The sequence below is a fragment of the Nilaparvata lugens genome, chromosome X (genome assembly GCF_014356525.2).
Source record: "Nilaparvata lugens isolate BPH chromosome X, ASM1435652v1, whole genome shotgun sequence".
In the NCBI taxonomy this organism is placed as follows: Eukaryota; Metazoa; Arthropoda; class Insecta; order Hemiptera; family Delphacidae; genus Nilaparvata; species Nilaparvata lugens.
In genome coordinates this window covers 833,997-847,813 of record NC_052518.1, presented here as the reverse complement: position 1 = coordinate 847,813, position 13,817 = coordinate 833,997, and the positions used below count along the sequence as shown (strand labels likewise).

The window sequence follows — 13,817 nt, the reverse complement described above, 5'->3', positions numbered from 1 at the left end:
AAAAGCCATACGAATTTACTTTTTTTTAGCAACGGCTTAACTCTCTTGTTTGCGGATGATACATCCCTGACGTCATCAGGTGCAGACATTCAGCAAGTGTAGGATATGTCAGCGGAACATCTGCAGTCTTCAACCCTTAGGTTCCAGATCAACCGCTTCCAGCTAAATGAAAATAGGAACCAACATATCATGTGTAGTCTGTCTGGTGATCAACGAGGGTACACGTGATGACCTGTGTGATTCCGTCCCTGGATGTAGCATGGGTGAAGGTTCTAGACTATGGGAGGTTCATGGCTTAACCGAGTCGCCTGAACTGGGAGTAGCTGGGCACAGTGAAGAATCCGGTGGAGTTTCGGGGTTAGCCAGTGAGAGACCAGACTATGGGAATCAGGGTCTCTGAATTTCTACGGGGGGTCTTTGGAAGTAGCAAGCATGTGAAACTCCCATAGGCCAGACTGTGGGACCCGGGTAACGCCTCCGTCTCTTGGAAATGGCATCATAGCATGTCGAAAAACCCTTCTCATTGGTGATTCTTTCCGAAACGCTCGTGTCCCCTTTTAGGCGCCTGTGTGGTGGACGTGCAAGCGCCCACCCTACAAACGTTTACAATTGGGAACCACGAGTATTTTTTCTTTCCTGTAGACGAGTTAGAGGATACGTCCGGGCCCCGACCAGGCCCACGTACCGCCGGAACTGCGCAGTGCCCCGACCGAGGTGCACGGTCAATTGGGGTGGTTACACTGCAATGCAGGCTGAACTCCTCTGTGATACTCTCCTACCGACTTGACAGTGCCGATGGGTAGTAGCTCGCGTCACACCTCACGGGATATGCAAAAAGCAGGTGCTCACTTGAAGGTGTGACGTTAACGTGTGGCGTCGCGCCCGTAACGCGAAGTTTGGTGATCAAGACCCTGTGAAGTTGCTAGGCTTTGTCTTAGACTCAAGACTAAGCTTGGCTAGCCACATTCAGCAGGTGACCAAGAGACTATCCAGAGTTTGTTTCCTATTACTGAAGCTGCAGGGACATGCGACGGAGGCTTACATGGTCATGATGTATCACACCCTTCTCCACTGTCATATTACCTACGGTCTACTCTTGTGGGGTCATTCAACTAAGGTTGTGGACGTACTGAAGCTGCCCGAATGATGACTGCAAGTGAACATTGTGCACACTGCAAGCCTCTTTTTGTTAGGTTGGGGTTTTTGACAGTTGTCAGCCGCTTCATTCTTCTCTGCCTGATATACATTAAAAAGAATCAACAAGACTTGAAAACCCGGTCGGATGTGCATCACTACAACACCAAACATCGAGAGCTGATTGACATTCCCAGGGTGCACCTCCAGAGATCACAGGTATACTACAGAATCCCAGCGCTACGCTTCTCCGACAAGCTACCAGCACGGGTGAAGCAGTTGGTGCATTTGAGAGAGTGGTAACCAAATGCTTAAAGGTCACTGCCTATTACAGTACAATAGTGTCTCTGGATGACGACTTGACTCAGATTTTGGCCTGTTAGCCAGGCATGTAATAGTGTGTTTTTTTTGTTGTTTGAAACCTGGGTTGGACTCCTCACACCTCACACTGCCATCTTGATCATAATCATGTGTTAAGTAGTGTTTTGTATTATGACACCATCGATCCCACAAGTGTGGGTAAAGGATGAAGAAGAAGGTATTAAGGTATACCTATCTCTGAAAACTTCCTTTCATATTTGAAAAAAATTGATCATTCTACAGTACCTACTAGAAGTGAGTTCTCATTGAAATGAGACCCGGCGATTTCTTTTAATAATCTCATGGTGACTAGGATGTGTCTATTTTCAATTCTGAATTATTTGAGAATTTCAAACGTGCTTGTAGCTATTTTTTAAACCAATTTTACGTGTTACATCCAGTGTATACTTAGCTAGAGCCATATAACTGTAGATCACCATTTATTGTGTTTGAGAAAGCTTTTCAGGATTTCAGGTGTGCGCATCAATTTATTGTCAACCTCAACAATACATGCTGATGAAGCATCATAAATGAAGGGGTACTTCAGCGGTTCAGGAGTTTAATGAATCATTTTTATCGAACTTTAAATTCGAGTAACTTAACAAAAATTTAGCCACAAAAAAGGCAACCAAGGATTGAACTACAATATTGAATCATTAGTTGCTACAACATGACTTTGCGTCCAGAGCAATCACAGAGCAAATTAAATTGCTGGTCCCGGTTAAAGTATGACAGTCGTAAGACTCTTTGACGGCTCAAATTATGTATTTAGGCAAGGTGGGACCTTCCCGCAAGGGACTCCCCACCAACAAAAGCCTTACGAATTTACTTTTTTACACAGCTTGTCAGTGTTCCAGTCACATTACTCAAATCATTCCCCTGAGAATTAGTGCTGTCATATTATATTATCTTTCTTCAGTCCAAGAGATACGGAACCACCTGAGGTCATCTTCGGAATTCCAGCGAATAGCTTTTTCGTGTCTAATCAGAAATATGCTGTGTGAGTGACTGATGAATATGTGTACCGATAAGCGATTAGATCTTTAGAAAAAATTGATCAACTCATTCTATCAATATTGATTAGAAAATCTATATTAAAAAATTGGTATCACCGGCCTGTACCATCTTATTCACACTTATACCACATCTTATTCATTATGCTACCACATCTTATACCACACTTATTCATTAAGTGTATACAATTGGAAAAGTTATTTCCCCAAAATCTAGAAAAATGCAGGAATGAATATGATAAAAATGTAGTTAAGATACAGTACTGTACCAATTGTACCACTACAGTGGACTTTAGAGAGTGGCCATTTTATACTGATGACTCCGTTTCAAGGTGTACGAGTAAGTCGCCGTGAAGATCGATGCCATTAACAGCTGTGCAATGATAACAACATTTGGAGACATTGATATAGATGGTAGAGGAACGCTAGCGAGCTGAAATCCACATATCGACCTGGCTGTTCTGTTTGTACTCTTAGTGGAAGAGCTCCGATTATTTTAGTGGAAGTGCCATATCTTATGATTTTGTATTTTTGTGATTTTAGTGGAATTGTTCATCTTTTGATATTTGTTGAAATATATTGATAAGAATATATTTTTGCTTGAATAGATTGATTTGAATACAACACATAACATCATATTGTGAACATAACACATAACACACAACTTGAAATGTGTGCTGAAAGGAATTTTCCCAGTTAATCCAGGTTGATATAATTATCGCTAAAGTAGGGTTTACATTAGTCAAGTTTTCTTGGATTCAAGTTTCTTTAACGTTTGATTTAAATGGTCGATTTTGAAAACTTGAAGTCAGGTTTTCAATTTTTATAAGTATACAATTATAAAGTAAAAAATATAATTAATCTCACAGTTTTCTTCTCACTCTTCTTTCATTATATTTTCTATTTTATTGGTTTATACGTTCTACATTGAGTGACATCTGTTTTTATCTCATTTTCCCATTTATAGGTTGGAATGTACCTTCAAGATTCAAGTTGAATTCAAAAGTCAAACATGTTCAACATCTACAAAACTTCAAGAAGATTCTATATTGATATATAGTGGATTCAATTTTATGTTCTTGCAAAGTTGACCTCATGTTTGCAAAATATATTCATTTTACACAAAACATGAATTCAAGTAAATTTGACTAATTAAAACGCCCATTAATGAACTTTGAAATGTAATCTGCAGCCTGTTTCAACAGCCGGACATTGGTATGTACAGCATCATGTAGATACAGCTTCATAACTTTTGCTGAAAGTTTGTATTTTCTACGAAAATAACTATTGTTTATTTGTGATTAATGGTAGCTCTGACGCTTTAAATTTGAAATATCTTATAATAAAAATTCTTAAATTTTTACCCTGTTTACTTGTGTGCTCTTCTTGGAATCGTCGTGTCTTTTGGAAGTTGATTTCAATATTGCACACTCTTGAGTTATATGAAATTATTTATTTTAACTATTTAATTTAGCAGTATCAGTCTAGTTACACACAAATCGTTTTTTGCTGTCCTTATAAATTTTAATAGATTAAGCAGATGATGTTTGTCAAGTTATCTTTACAGTATTCTGTTAGAATGTTAGAATTCAAAAGGACGGCTAAAAATCTCAACAGCTTTTCTCTGTTCAAGAATATCCAATAATAAAATTGAATATAAAATTTCACATGATGAAGACACGGCAATTTCAAGAACAGCACACAAGTAACCCAGCGTCGGAAAAATACTCTTAAAGCTGGATTCTCACATATCAGTATCAGTGACCGGCACAGTGAAAATATAGTTTCCATGTTTTCTAATTAGAGTATTCCCCCTCAGCCCGGCCAAGCTGGTATGAATAGTTCCATTAGAACTTATGGGAATTATATTCTCACTGGTTCACTGATACTGCTTAAGGATGTGCAAAGACTAAAAATAAACCACTGGTGATATTTTCAAAGTTTTCCGATTTGTATATCATCAAGCTATCAAAATGGAAAATTTTTCTCAGGAAAATTTTTTTCCGGTCATTAATTTTTGAGATATGAGCGCCTAAAGTTTAAATTTCTGGGACAGAACATTTCAAAGTCGGTAAGAGATAAATCCATGAGATTTGAAGGATAAATTCTTCATGATATTGTTGATTAAATAAAACAAACATTTTCTGAAAATATCAATTTTTGAGAAAGCTATTAAATATAGTTACTATATTGAACTAGTAACTATAGTAACTATATTATACTTTAATCAGTATACTAACTTTTAGTCAAGTTATTCTTGGTCATTTTTAGTAAATTGAATAGCTTTCTCAAAAATTGATATTTTCAGAAAATGTTTGTTTTATTTAATCAACAATACTATGAGGAATTTATCCTCTAAATCTCATGGATTTATCTCTTACCGAATTTGAAATGTTCTGTCCCAGAAATTTAAACTTTAGGCGCTCATATTTCAAAAAGTAATGATCGGAAAAAAATGTTTTCCTGAGGAAACTTTTTCATTTCGATAGCTTGATGATATACAAATCGAAAAACTTTGAAAAATATCACCAGTAGAAAGTCTATTTTAAGCCTTTGCACAGCCTTAATATGGGAAATTTCAAATGTAAGGCGCCAGATTTTCGATTGGGTTCAAGATCAATATGAAATAACTCTATAGCTTTTCTTCTTATAAAGTTATAGCAGAGACAAGAGAATGTAGTAGTATTTTTTCTCTATGGTAATAGAGACATTATGAACCATTTCACTCCGTGAAGTGAGTTAGTGAATGAATTGAAATTTATTTTTATCAATTCATCTATATGTGTGAGCGTCGCATAATAATATATGGCGCCAACGCCAGAATAACAAGTTGAATCGATTGCCACAAGCAACCTGGAAGTCATCTGCTTGGCATATAAGTAAAAGTTATCCCTAACCTCTCACTCTCATGTCAACTACGAAAGTACAAAATACGTTGAATAAGAATACCACAACATAAACGTTAATGAGAAGTATATCTTGTTTCTCGTATCACCTTCACCTACCACGCCTCTCATTGGTACCGCTATATTCGCTCGTAGAACATACAGAAGTTGAAATGGTCTACCTGTAAGCTTGGCAGCCCTGTTGGCTGTTCCTGCTTCCAGCTATAAGCTATATCTATATAGTTTAGCTGCCTATTGCATAAACTAAACTTGTTATGAAGTCGTGTCTAGATAGGTGAAGAGATTAATTTCTCCGCGACAATCTTGTGCCATGTAAATTACTTTTAGTTTCAATTAACTGTATGCGAATTTTGTGCTCAAATCGATTTATCTCACATTATGATAGTAGCGTCGTCTAGCAACTGTAGTTTGAATATCTGCCATAACCTGGGAGTGAACTATCAAGTTTGTTCGATGTATTTACCTTCTATTTCAAAGTGAGTTATCCAATTTGTTTACCTTGTTTATCAGTTTGATTAGATTTTCCGTTGATCAAAATGTCATGAATGTCATTTCGACACAACCTTAACGTATTTTAGGCTGATCAGCATATATTGGCCCTGACTCGGTCATCATTGAAATATTGGTCAAGTTTTGTCAGTGAATTGAATTTTATAACCTTCAGTGGTTATAACGGTCAACAATTTTAGCAATATCAGAATATATTCTTATTTTATTATCCTTTTAATAACATAAACCGTTGATATGTGTCCTATAAGTGTGCACCCAAGCTATATTACTGAACCTAACCTTTTCTGTCTTATAATCAGGATTTGAAATACATGATTTATCACTTTCAAATTCATCAAAATTACTTCTAGAATGTTTTAATAATCATCCGAAATCAGAAGGCTATTATAAATTTAAATTGCCCTTCTACAAAACACAATATGCTATAACTGAAACAACTAGGAAATATTGTTGTGCAGTTCATACATATTTTTGAGAAATGTTCTCCTAACTGAAATGTTCATGCTTAGAAATTAACACAATTCAAATGCTTAGAAAATACCGTACCCACTGTGGAACAGTGGAACCTGTCATGTTTCTAGGTTAATTTAGCATCATATTCAGTTGCCACTGGTCACCAAGGTGGAATAATTATCACAATCTAAGCCCAATGATTGCTCTGTTACAGACATGAATTTGAGAAACGAATGCAACCTCACTTTTTCGTTTATTAATTTTTTTCTGTAGTGGAATTTTCAATAATTAGGTACCCATATGAACCCAATAAACTCTGATCCTTTATCAAAATCATCTCCAAGAAAGGTTAGGTTTCACAAAAGGTTAGGCTTTTGGTACCGCACGTTCAATCTCTCTCGGATGATGATGCCAAAATGATTTAGTGTATTAGTTTGAACTCATCATCTAGTAAGAACATAGTTTTCAGCTGGATTCCCATATATCAGTATCAGTGTGAACGTGTCCGTTACAGTGAGAATATTATTCCTACAAGTTCTAATAGAACTATTCATACCAGCTTGGCCGGGCTGAGTGGGAATACTCCAATTGGAAAACATGGAAATGATATTTTCACTGTGCCGGTCACTGTCACTGTCACTGATATGTGGGGATCCACCTTAAGGATTTCTTGATAATAGAAAGTTTCTATAGGAAGCTAGTAGATCCATCAGTAAGTTAGGTTAGATTTACCCAAGTTAGTTTGAAAATCTCAAATACCCATACTTCATTTAGCCAACTAAAGGACCACGAAATCTATAGATTTAATGGTCCAGTAGGTTTAAAAGAATGAAGTAACTTTTATACGTTGAGATTTATTATCACGGTACGCCTTATAAAAAGTGGTAAAACTTTTATGTCAATAATTACTCATTTGATAAACTTATAGGCTAAATGAATTTTCCCCCTAATAACAGTCATCATTCTCACAATGGGTTGCCTGCCTATTATTAATTTACAAAACAAATTCAACTCTTTTTAGACCCCAACTATACAGGCGGAAAAGACGCGCTGAATTTATTTCGCGCGTCTTCAGAATGCATGGTCTCTCATGGGGAGCGTCTATTTCGCACGCATTGTCTCCCCATAAGAGACAATGCATCCGGTTAACGAGTGAAAAAACTTCAGCGCGTCTAAGACGCCCGTAAATTTGCGCCTAAAAATTCGCTCGTATACCCTATAAGAGACGATGAATCAGCTGATTAACGAGCGAAAAAAAATCAGCGCGTCTATTGGTGCAATTCCTCAGCGGCGTCTCGAGACGCGCGTCTAAAAGACGTGTGGTTAGAGCAGTTGCGGCTGGAGTTCATAACCTTTAACTTAAATTCATTGGATTCTATGTTTCATTAGATATGAATCGTAAAAGAAATCATAGTAGCCAACACTTCTAATGAACTCCATCGAATCTAATGAATTTTTAGTTTATGTGCTCTAATCATGCGTCTCGGGACGCCGCTCGAAATTGCACCTTAAGACACCCGTATAGTTGGGGCCTATAGCCTGGTTTTCATTAGTAGAGTTTCCTGGGCAAGTAATAACTATCTTGTGAACTTTCCAAATGAAAACGTTCTTAGTAGAGTAGAGTCATGGTATAGTGAGGTCCACGTTATAATGACAGTATTTGATCAACTTTGGTTTTGCTATCCTTGTCTATCATTCGACAAAGCCGGTGGTACTATCCCTTTCTAGGTCCACAACGATGCCAATTATGTTTTTGACAGTGGATAAATATAATAAATTAATGCAGAGAATATTGGCATTGCTATTCTTCTATCTTTATCCACTGCCATTATAACGTGGACCTCACTATAGGGTACTAGTTTTAAGTAGAGTAGAGTGGTATAGCACTCTACCGTAGTAGTGCTTCACCCACCACCGCTTCTCACTCTACTCTACCTCTACTATGCTAATGAAAACAGTATCGAGCTAGTAGAGTAGAGTCATGCCGCCTCTAGTTCTGTTCACTAGACAACACACTTTACCTACTATTCTCAATTGTAGTGAAAACAGTTACTCGACCAAGTAAGTAGAGTAGAGTTAGCTCGGTAGAGTTGGGCTCAACTCATACTTACGCGACTCAGGTTGAGAAGAGACTCGACTCAGGTTGAGAAGAGACTCGACTCTAGTCGAGAGCATGTGTTTACAAATGGTGACACTCAGACCAATCGATTCTAGTCTCCGCGACGTCACCATTTGGAAACACATGCTCTCGACTAGAGTCGAGTCTCTTCTCGACCTGAGTCGCGTAAGTGTGAATTGAGCTTTTCAGTGTGAATGTTCCTATTGCTCTCTCCAGATTTTGTTTCTCATCTGCGCGCTTGGTCATGCATAAACAAGCGTGCAATTGCACATATACGCAATTCCACGACATTCTTGGGTCTGATGGTGGAGAATGATTCGAAATGGAAGCTACATATTTCTCATGTCACTGGTAAATTGAATAGAGCCTTGTTTGCATTAAGAGTAATGGCTAGAGTAGGGAGTGAAAACTGTTCTTTTTGTATATCACGCTTATTTTCTGTCAGTTATGAGATATGGAGTTATTTTTTGGGGAAAACGTATAGAGAATAATGGAATATTCATACTACAGAAGAAAGCCATTAGGATAATTTATAAGATTAATACAATGCACTCTTGCAGACCTTATTTTAAAGAAAAGAGATTGCTGACGTCTCCTGCTATTTATATACTAGATTTAGCAATCTTCGTTTTTAAAATAGAGGAATGTATGAGGAGAACCAGGTGAGTCATCCCCATACAAGATTTAGAGATTTTGTTAACCCACATCACAGACTAAGCCTGCTGGAGAGTGGCCCGTTTTATATGGGAATGAAAATATTTAATCCAATCCCATCTCACATAAGAGAAATTGATGGCTTGAAGGAGTTCAAAAAAAGCACTCAGGGAATTCCTTATTGCATTGTGTCCGTACAGGTTAGCAGACTTCCTTGTTGAATAATGTTTGATTGATGTATGTGATGTGGGATCTGTTGTGTTGAAATAGGAGTGTTGGTAGATATTAGATTAAACTTTGACGTGTCATATACTGAGGGATCGTTGCTCCCTCAATGCAGTTCAGTAATTGTGATGAACAAGAAAAGTAAAGTAATCAATGTGATCACACCCTTGGACGGCTTACATACTGGTGTCGTGTCGTGTCTGAGGCATGTCGCACGTGAACTAACCTGTGTTGTCAAATCAGAGCTTACACACTACTTGCGACAGATCTCCGACATCTGTGTGTCGGACATGTGTCGCATGAAACCTGTTGTTCGTATGACATGTCGCGGTATCGGTACCACATGTAGCGGTGTTTCGAATACACGCTTTCAGTGTGAGTGTTCCTATTGATCTCTCCACATTTTGTTTCTCATCTCAGGTCGAGAAGAGACTCGACTCTAGTCGAGAGCATGTGTTTCCAAATGGTGACACTCAGACCAGTCGATTCTAGTCTCTGCGACGTCACCATTTGAAAACACATGCTCTCGACTAGAGTCGAGTCGCGTAAGTGTGAGTTGAGTCTTAGTATGTCTTAGTATGCCAGTTACTCGACCACTAACTCTACTAGTGTAAACCAGGCTTGAAGCGTATTATAATATTCCACCTACTTGTTTATAATCTAACCTGGTCCTAACATGTCTTTGAACTTGTAAAAATGCATATAAAACATGCTTGATTGTCAGTTATAATTCATCAGCCTAATGTTCAGATATAGCCTTTAATAGTTATTTGTGCAACTAGTGCGCAAAGTGACAGTTTGCTGCACCGAAAGAAACGTTTACGCCCGAGCCATAGGCGAGGGCGGAATGGTTTCTTGAGTGCAGCAGAGGAACTTTGCGCACGTATTTCACATTAAGTTTTTCCTACAGTTACCATTGAATATGAAAAGTGGGTAATTATGGGTAAAATTGCCTGAAATCCATCAAATGTAAATCTTTGTAATTTTATTATTAATAAATAAAATAGAATAATGTATGTGTGTTGAATGGCGGTTGTGTTGCTGTCAACTGCTGTCATCCAGTGTTGTCCACCTCATCAAGATTCTTATAACGTGCACCAGTCACAGTTACCAACTTAATTTTGATTTTGCTGCACTGGTGCTCCATATAACCTACTAACTATTTTGCGTTGCCATGTTGAATATCTGGAGTGCAGGACAAATTTTTCCCGCACTAGAGCGGAAAAGTGATTCTTTGCGTTCTGTAATCAGTGCAGCGATGGCCACTTTTCAACGTAACTGTAGGAAAAAATAGTTAGTTTATGAATACGATGCCAATTTTCCCTTCTGTTCAGTTCAACTCAGACTCAGAAATTTCAGACTTGATAATTCAGTAGATGAAAAGTACTAAACATCACTGTGAATCGATAGTTGGCTTAAAAATCGATATTTCCACACCAATCAACTGAGCTCGATCTCGAGAATGCATCATACGATTCTATCAGCAATGATATAATTATGATATATAGCAAATTTCATTCGCCAATAGCCTGTATGGAGTATTAAATTTGATTATTATTATTGTATAATGGTGCTAAGCAGTCACCCTCGACATGAAGATACCCCACTGTACGGTAACGCGAATATAATTTCCTTAAGTTCCAATGGGACTATTCACACTCGCTCGGCCGTACTGAGTGTGAACAGTCCAACCAGAACACATGGGAATTATAGTTCTCACTGAGAAATATACACGATTCATGCTACTCATAGATTTTATCATGTACATTTATTTATGTCTCTGTTACCCCTTGATTGTAAGTTTCCTCCATTGCAAGGGACCATTTTGAGTAATTATCTTTGTTAATAAACATGGAATTGACATAATGTAAGTGAATGAGATTTATGTCTCCTGCACGGTTTGAAGAATCTTTCAATCATATTTTTAGATATCGCTCATTTAAGCAAGTTTGAACACAATAAACTTCGGTTGACGTGTGAGGTTCTTTGAACCTTTGGATCCTTGAATCCGTCCCTTCAAAAGCATGATATAAGCAAGTTTGAACGAATCAACTGTAATTATTTTTTTTATTACATAGATTTTAGCGTATCAAGTGAAACTACCTATCAAGATGACATGGCACGAGTAACAGTAATTTAGACTAGTAAAGAGGAAATTGAAAAGAAGACTCAAATCTATAAAGTAGAAACTCTAGTTGTCGATCTTAAGATCGAGGAGGGGAGGTGGATGGTAGAAACTCTAGTTGTTGATCTTAAGATCGAGGAGGGGAGGTGGATGGTAGAAACTCTAGTTGTCGATCTTAAGATTGAGGAGTGAAAATACTATAAAATAGCTTAATAATGAATTTATTAGCACGAATCGTTTAATGCTCTATTGTTCAACTGCGATAAACCTTGTTATCAAACCAGCCGCCTGTATGTCATCATTAATCCAATAAGCTTCAGCTTATTTTCAGCCTTTTACAGATATGAAGGCGCATCTGTCTATTTGAAGAGATGAGTCATTTGATCACATGACCTCTCTGGTTCATCATAAATTACTCGATTCTCCTCTTATCTCGTGTCACCAACCCAGAATGTTTATAAAACGACCTCATCATTCGACTGTTTGATTTACTATCTGTTGATTTTTTCAGGTTTTCTCACTAGGGATTTGTGCCAGTTCTTGAATTCTCGCTTCCTCAAAGGCTCTGTGGATCATGATCTGCAGAATACAATCAGAGATAATCTCTATCTACGAACAGTGCCCGTAACTACAAGAGAACCTCGAGAGGGTGAAGTTAATGGTGTCGATTATACATTCTTGACACTAGAACAGTTTCAGCAGCTTGTCGCCAGTGGAAGTCTACTCGAAAGTGGAATTTATGAAGGTAATCATAACGATTTTGTTATTTTCTAACAAGAGAAATCGCTTGAACACACAGAAAAGCTCAATATTCTACTGGCATCATTTGTACTTTTTCAATAAATGGTTGCAATCGTGTAATTTATTATGGTAATCACAACATACAGAAAAGCTCAATATTCTACTGGCATCATTTGTACTTTTTCAATAAATGGTTGCAATCGTGGAAATTACACATTGCAAATCGTGGTAATCACAAGGAATTTGTTATTTCAAACAAGATAAATTGCTTGAACTCACCGAAAAGTTCAATATTCTAATGGCATCATTTGTACTTTTTCAATAAATGGTTGCAATCGTGGAATTTATTAAGGTAATCACAAGGAATTTGTTATTTCAAACAAGAGAAATTGCTTGAACATACAGAAAAGTTCAATATTCTACTAGCAATATTATTTTGTATTTTTTCAATCATAGAAATCGTTCAATATTGTACAGTTTGTGCATTGTTGGCTGTGGATAGATTGAATTTGAATCTTTAAAATAAATTACAAATCGAAGTTGATTAAGTTGTTGAACCATTTGACCATTTTAGAACATATTACAATTTTAGAACGAGAAATAGATCAGATCTTGCTATTCCTCAAATTAGATTATCAAAAACTCACAAGAGTCATCTTTATCAGAGACGACTGATGTTCAGTAAACTTCCTTCATGGGTGCGGAATCTGCCGGAAAAAGCTTTTAAACATGTTTTAAATAGATTATTAAAGAACAACCCTTTTTATAATATAAATGAATAGTATCTGACACAAATACAATTCAAAATAATAATCTCTAAAGAATTAGATTGTATTTCATTATAGGTATTATTATATTATTTATTGTATTATTAAGAATATTTAATTATATGTGTACATAGTATTTAAAAAAAAGCTGAGTGTATTTTGACGTAGCCTATTACAATTGAGTTTGTTTAACGGCAATAAAAATATTCTTTGACACCAAAAAACTAATTAGTCATTGATTATTGAGATATTTTAATGATTTCCAAGATATTCCATGAAATGTACTGAATTGTGCACATTTGAAATATCTCACTAATCAAATAATATATGAACTTGGGACCGGTCGCTTTGGAGCCCAAATTTTATTTTACATAAGATTTGTCAATTTTACATCATATATTAATGCCACCAAAAAATTATTTAGTCAATGGTTATTGAGATATCACAATAATTACTGGGATATTTCATGAATTCTACTGAATAGTGGACGTTTATTGGAATATTTCAATAAACATTGAACATTGACTCAGGACCGGTCGCATTAAACATGAAATTAAATTTTATATAAGGTGTGATTATTTTAGTATACCTATATTAGAACCGTGAATTTTATTCAATTTCAATTTATTTTCCTTTACACACATACATAAAATACAAGTAATATTAAATTACAACAAGAACAAACAACTAGCAAAATTAGTACAAAAAAAAACAAAAATGTCCGTACAAGATGCTAATTCAGAATTTGGTGTAAAGGGGTGGGATTGAAGCTATTCCAACTATGGTTACCCATGTACTAGGAAGGCTTTC

The 13,817-nt window shown here is 36.6% G+C and overlaps 1 protein-coding gene across 1 annotated transcript in view; it reads left to right on the top strand.

Annotated features, from left to right (window-relative positions):
* LOC111064267 (membrane-associated guanylate kinase, WW and PDZ domain-containing protein 2) overlaps window positions 1-13,817 on the top strand; it is an 85,694-nt gene that overhangs the window by 6,940 nt on the left and 64,937 nt on the right. The window contains exon 3 of the mRNA XM_039442206.1: window positions 12,011-12,244. Within this exon, the coding sequence (XP_039298140.1) occupies window positions 12,011-12,244 (234 nt within the window). The remainder of the gene's footprint in view (window positions 1-12,010; window positions 12,245-13,817) is intronic.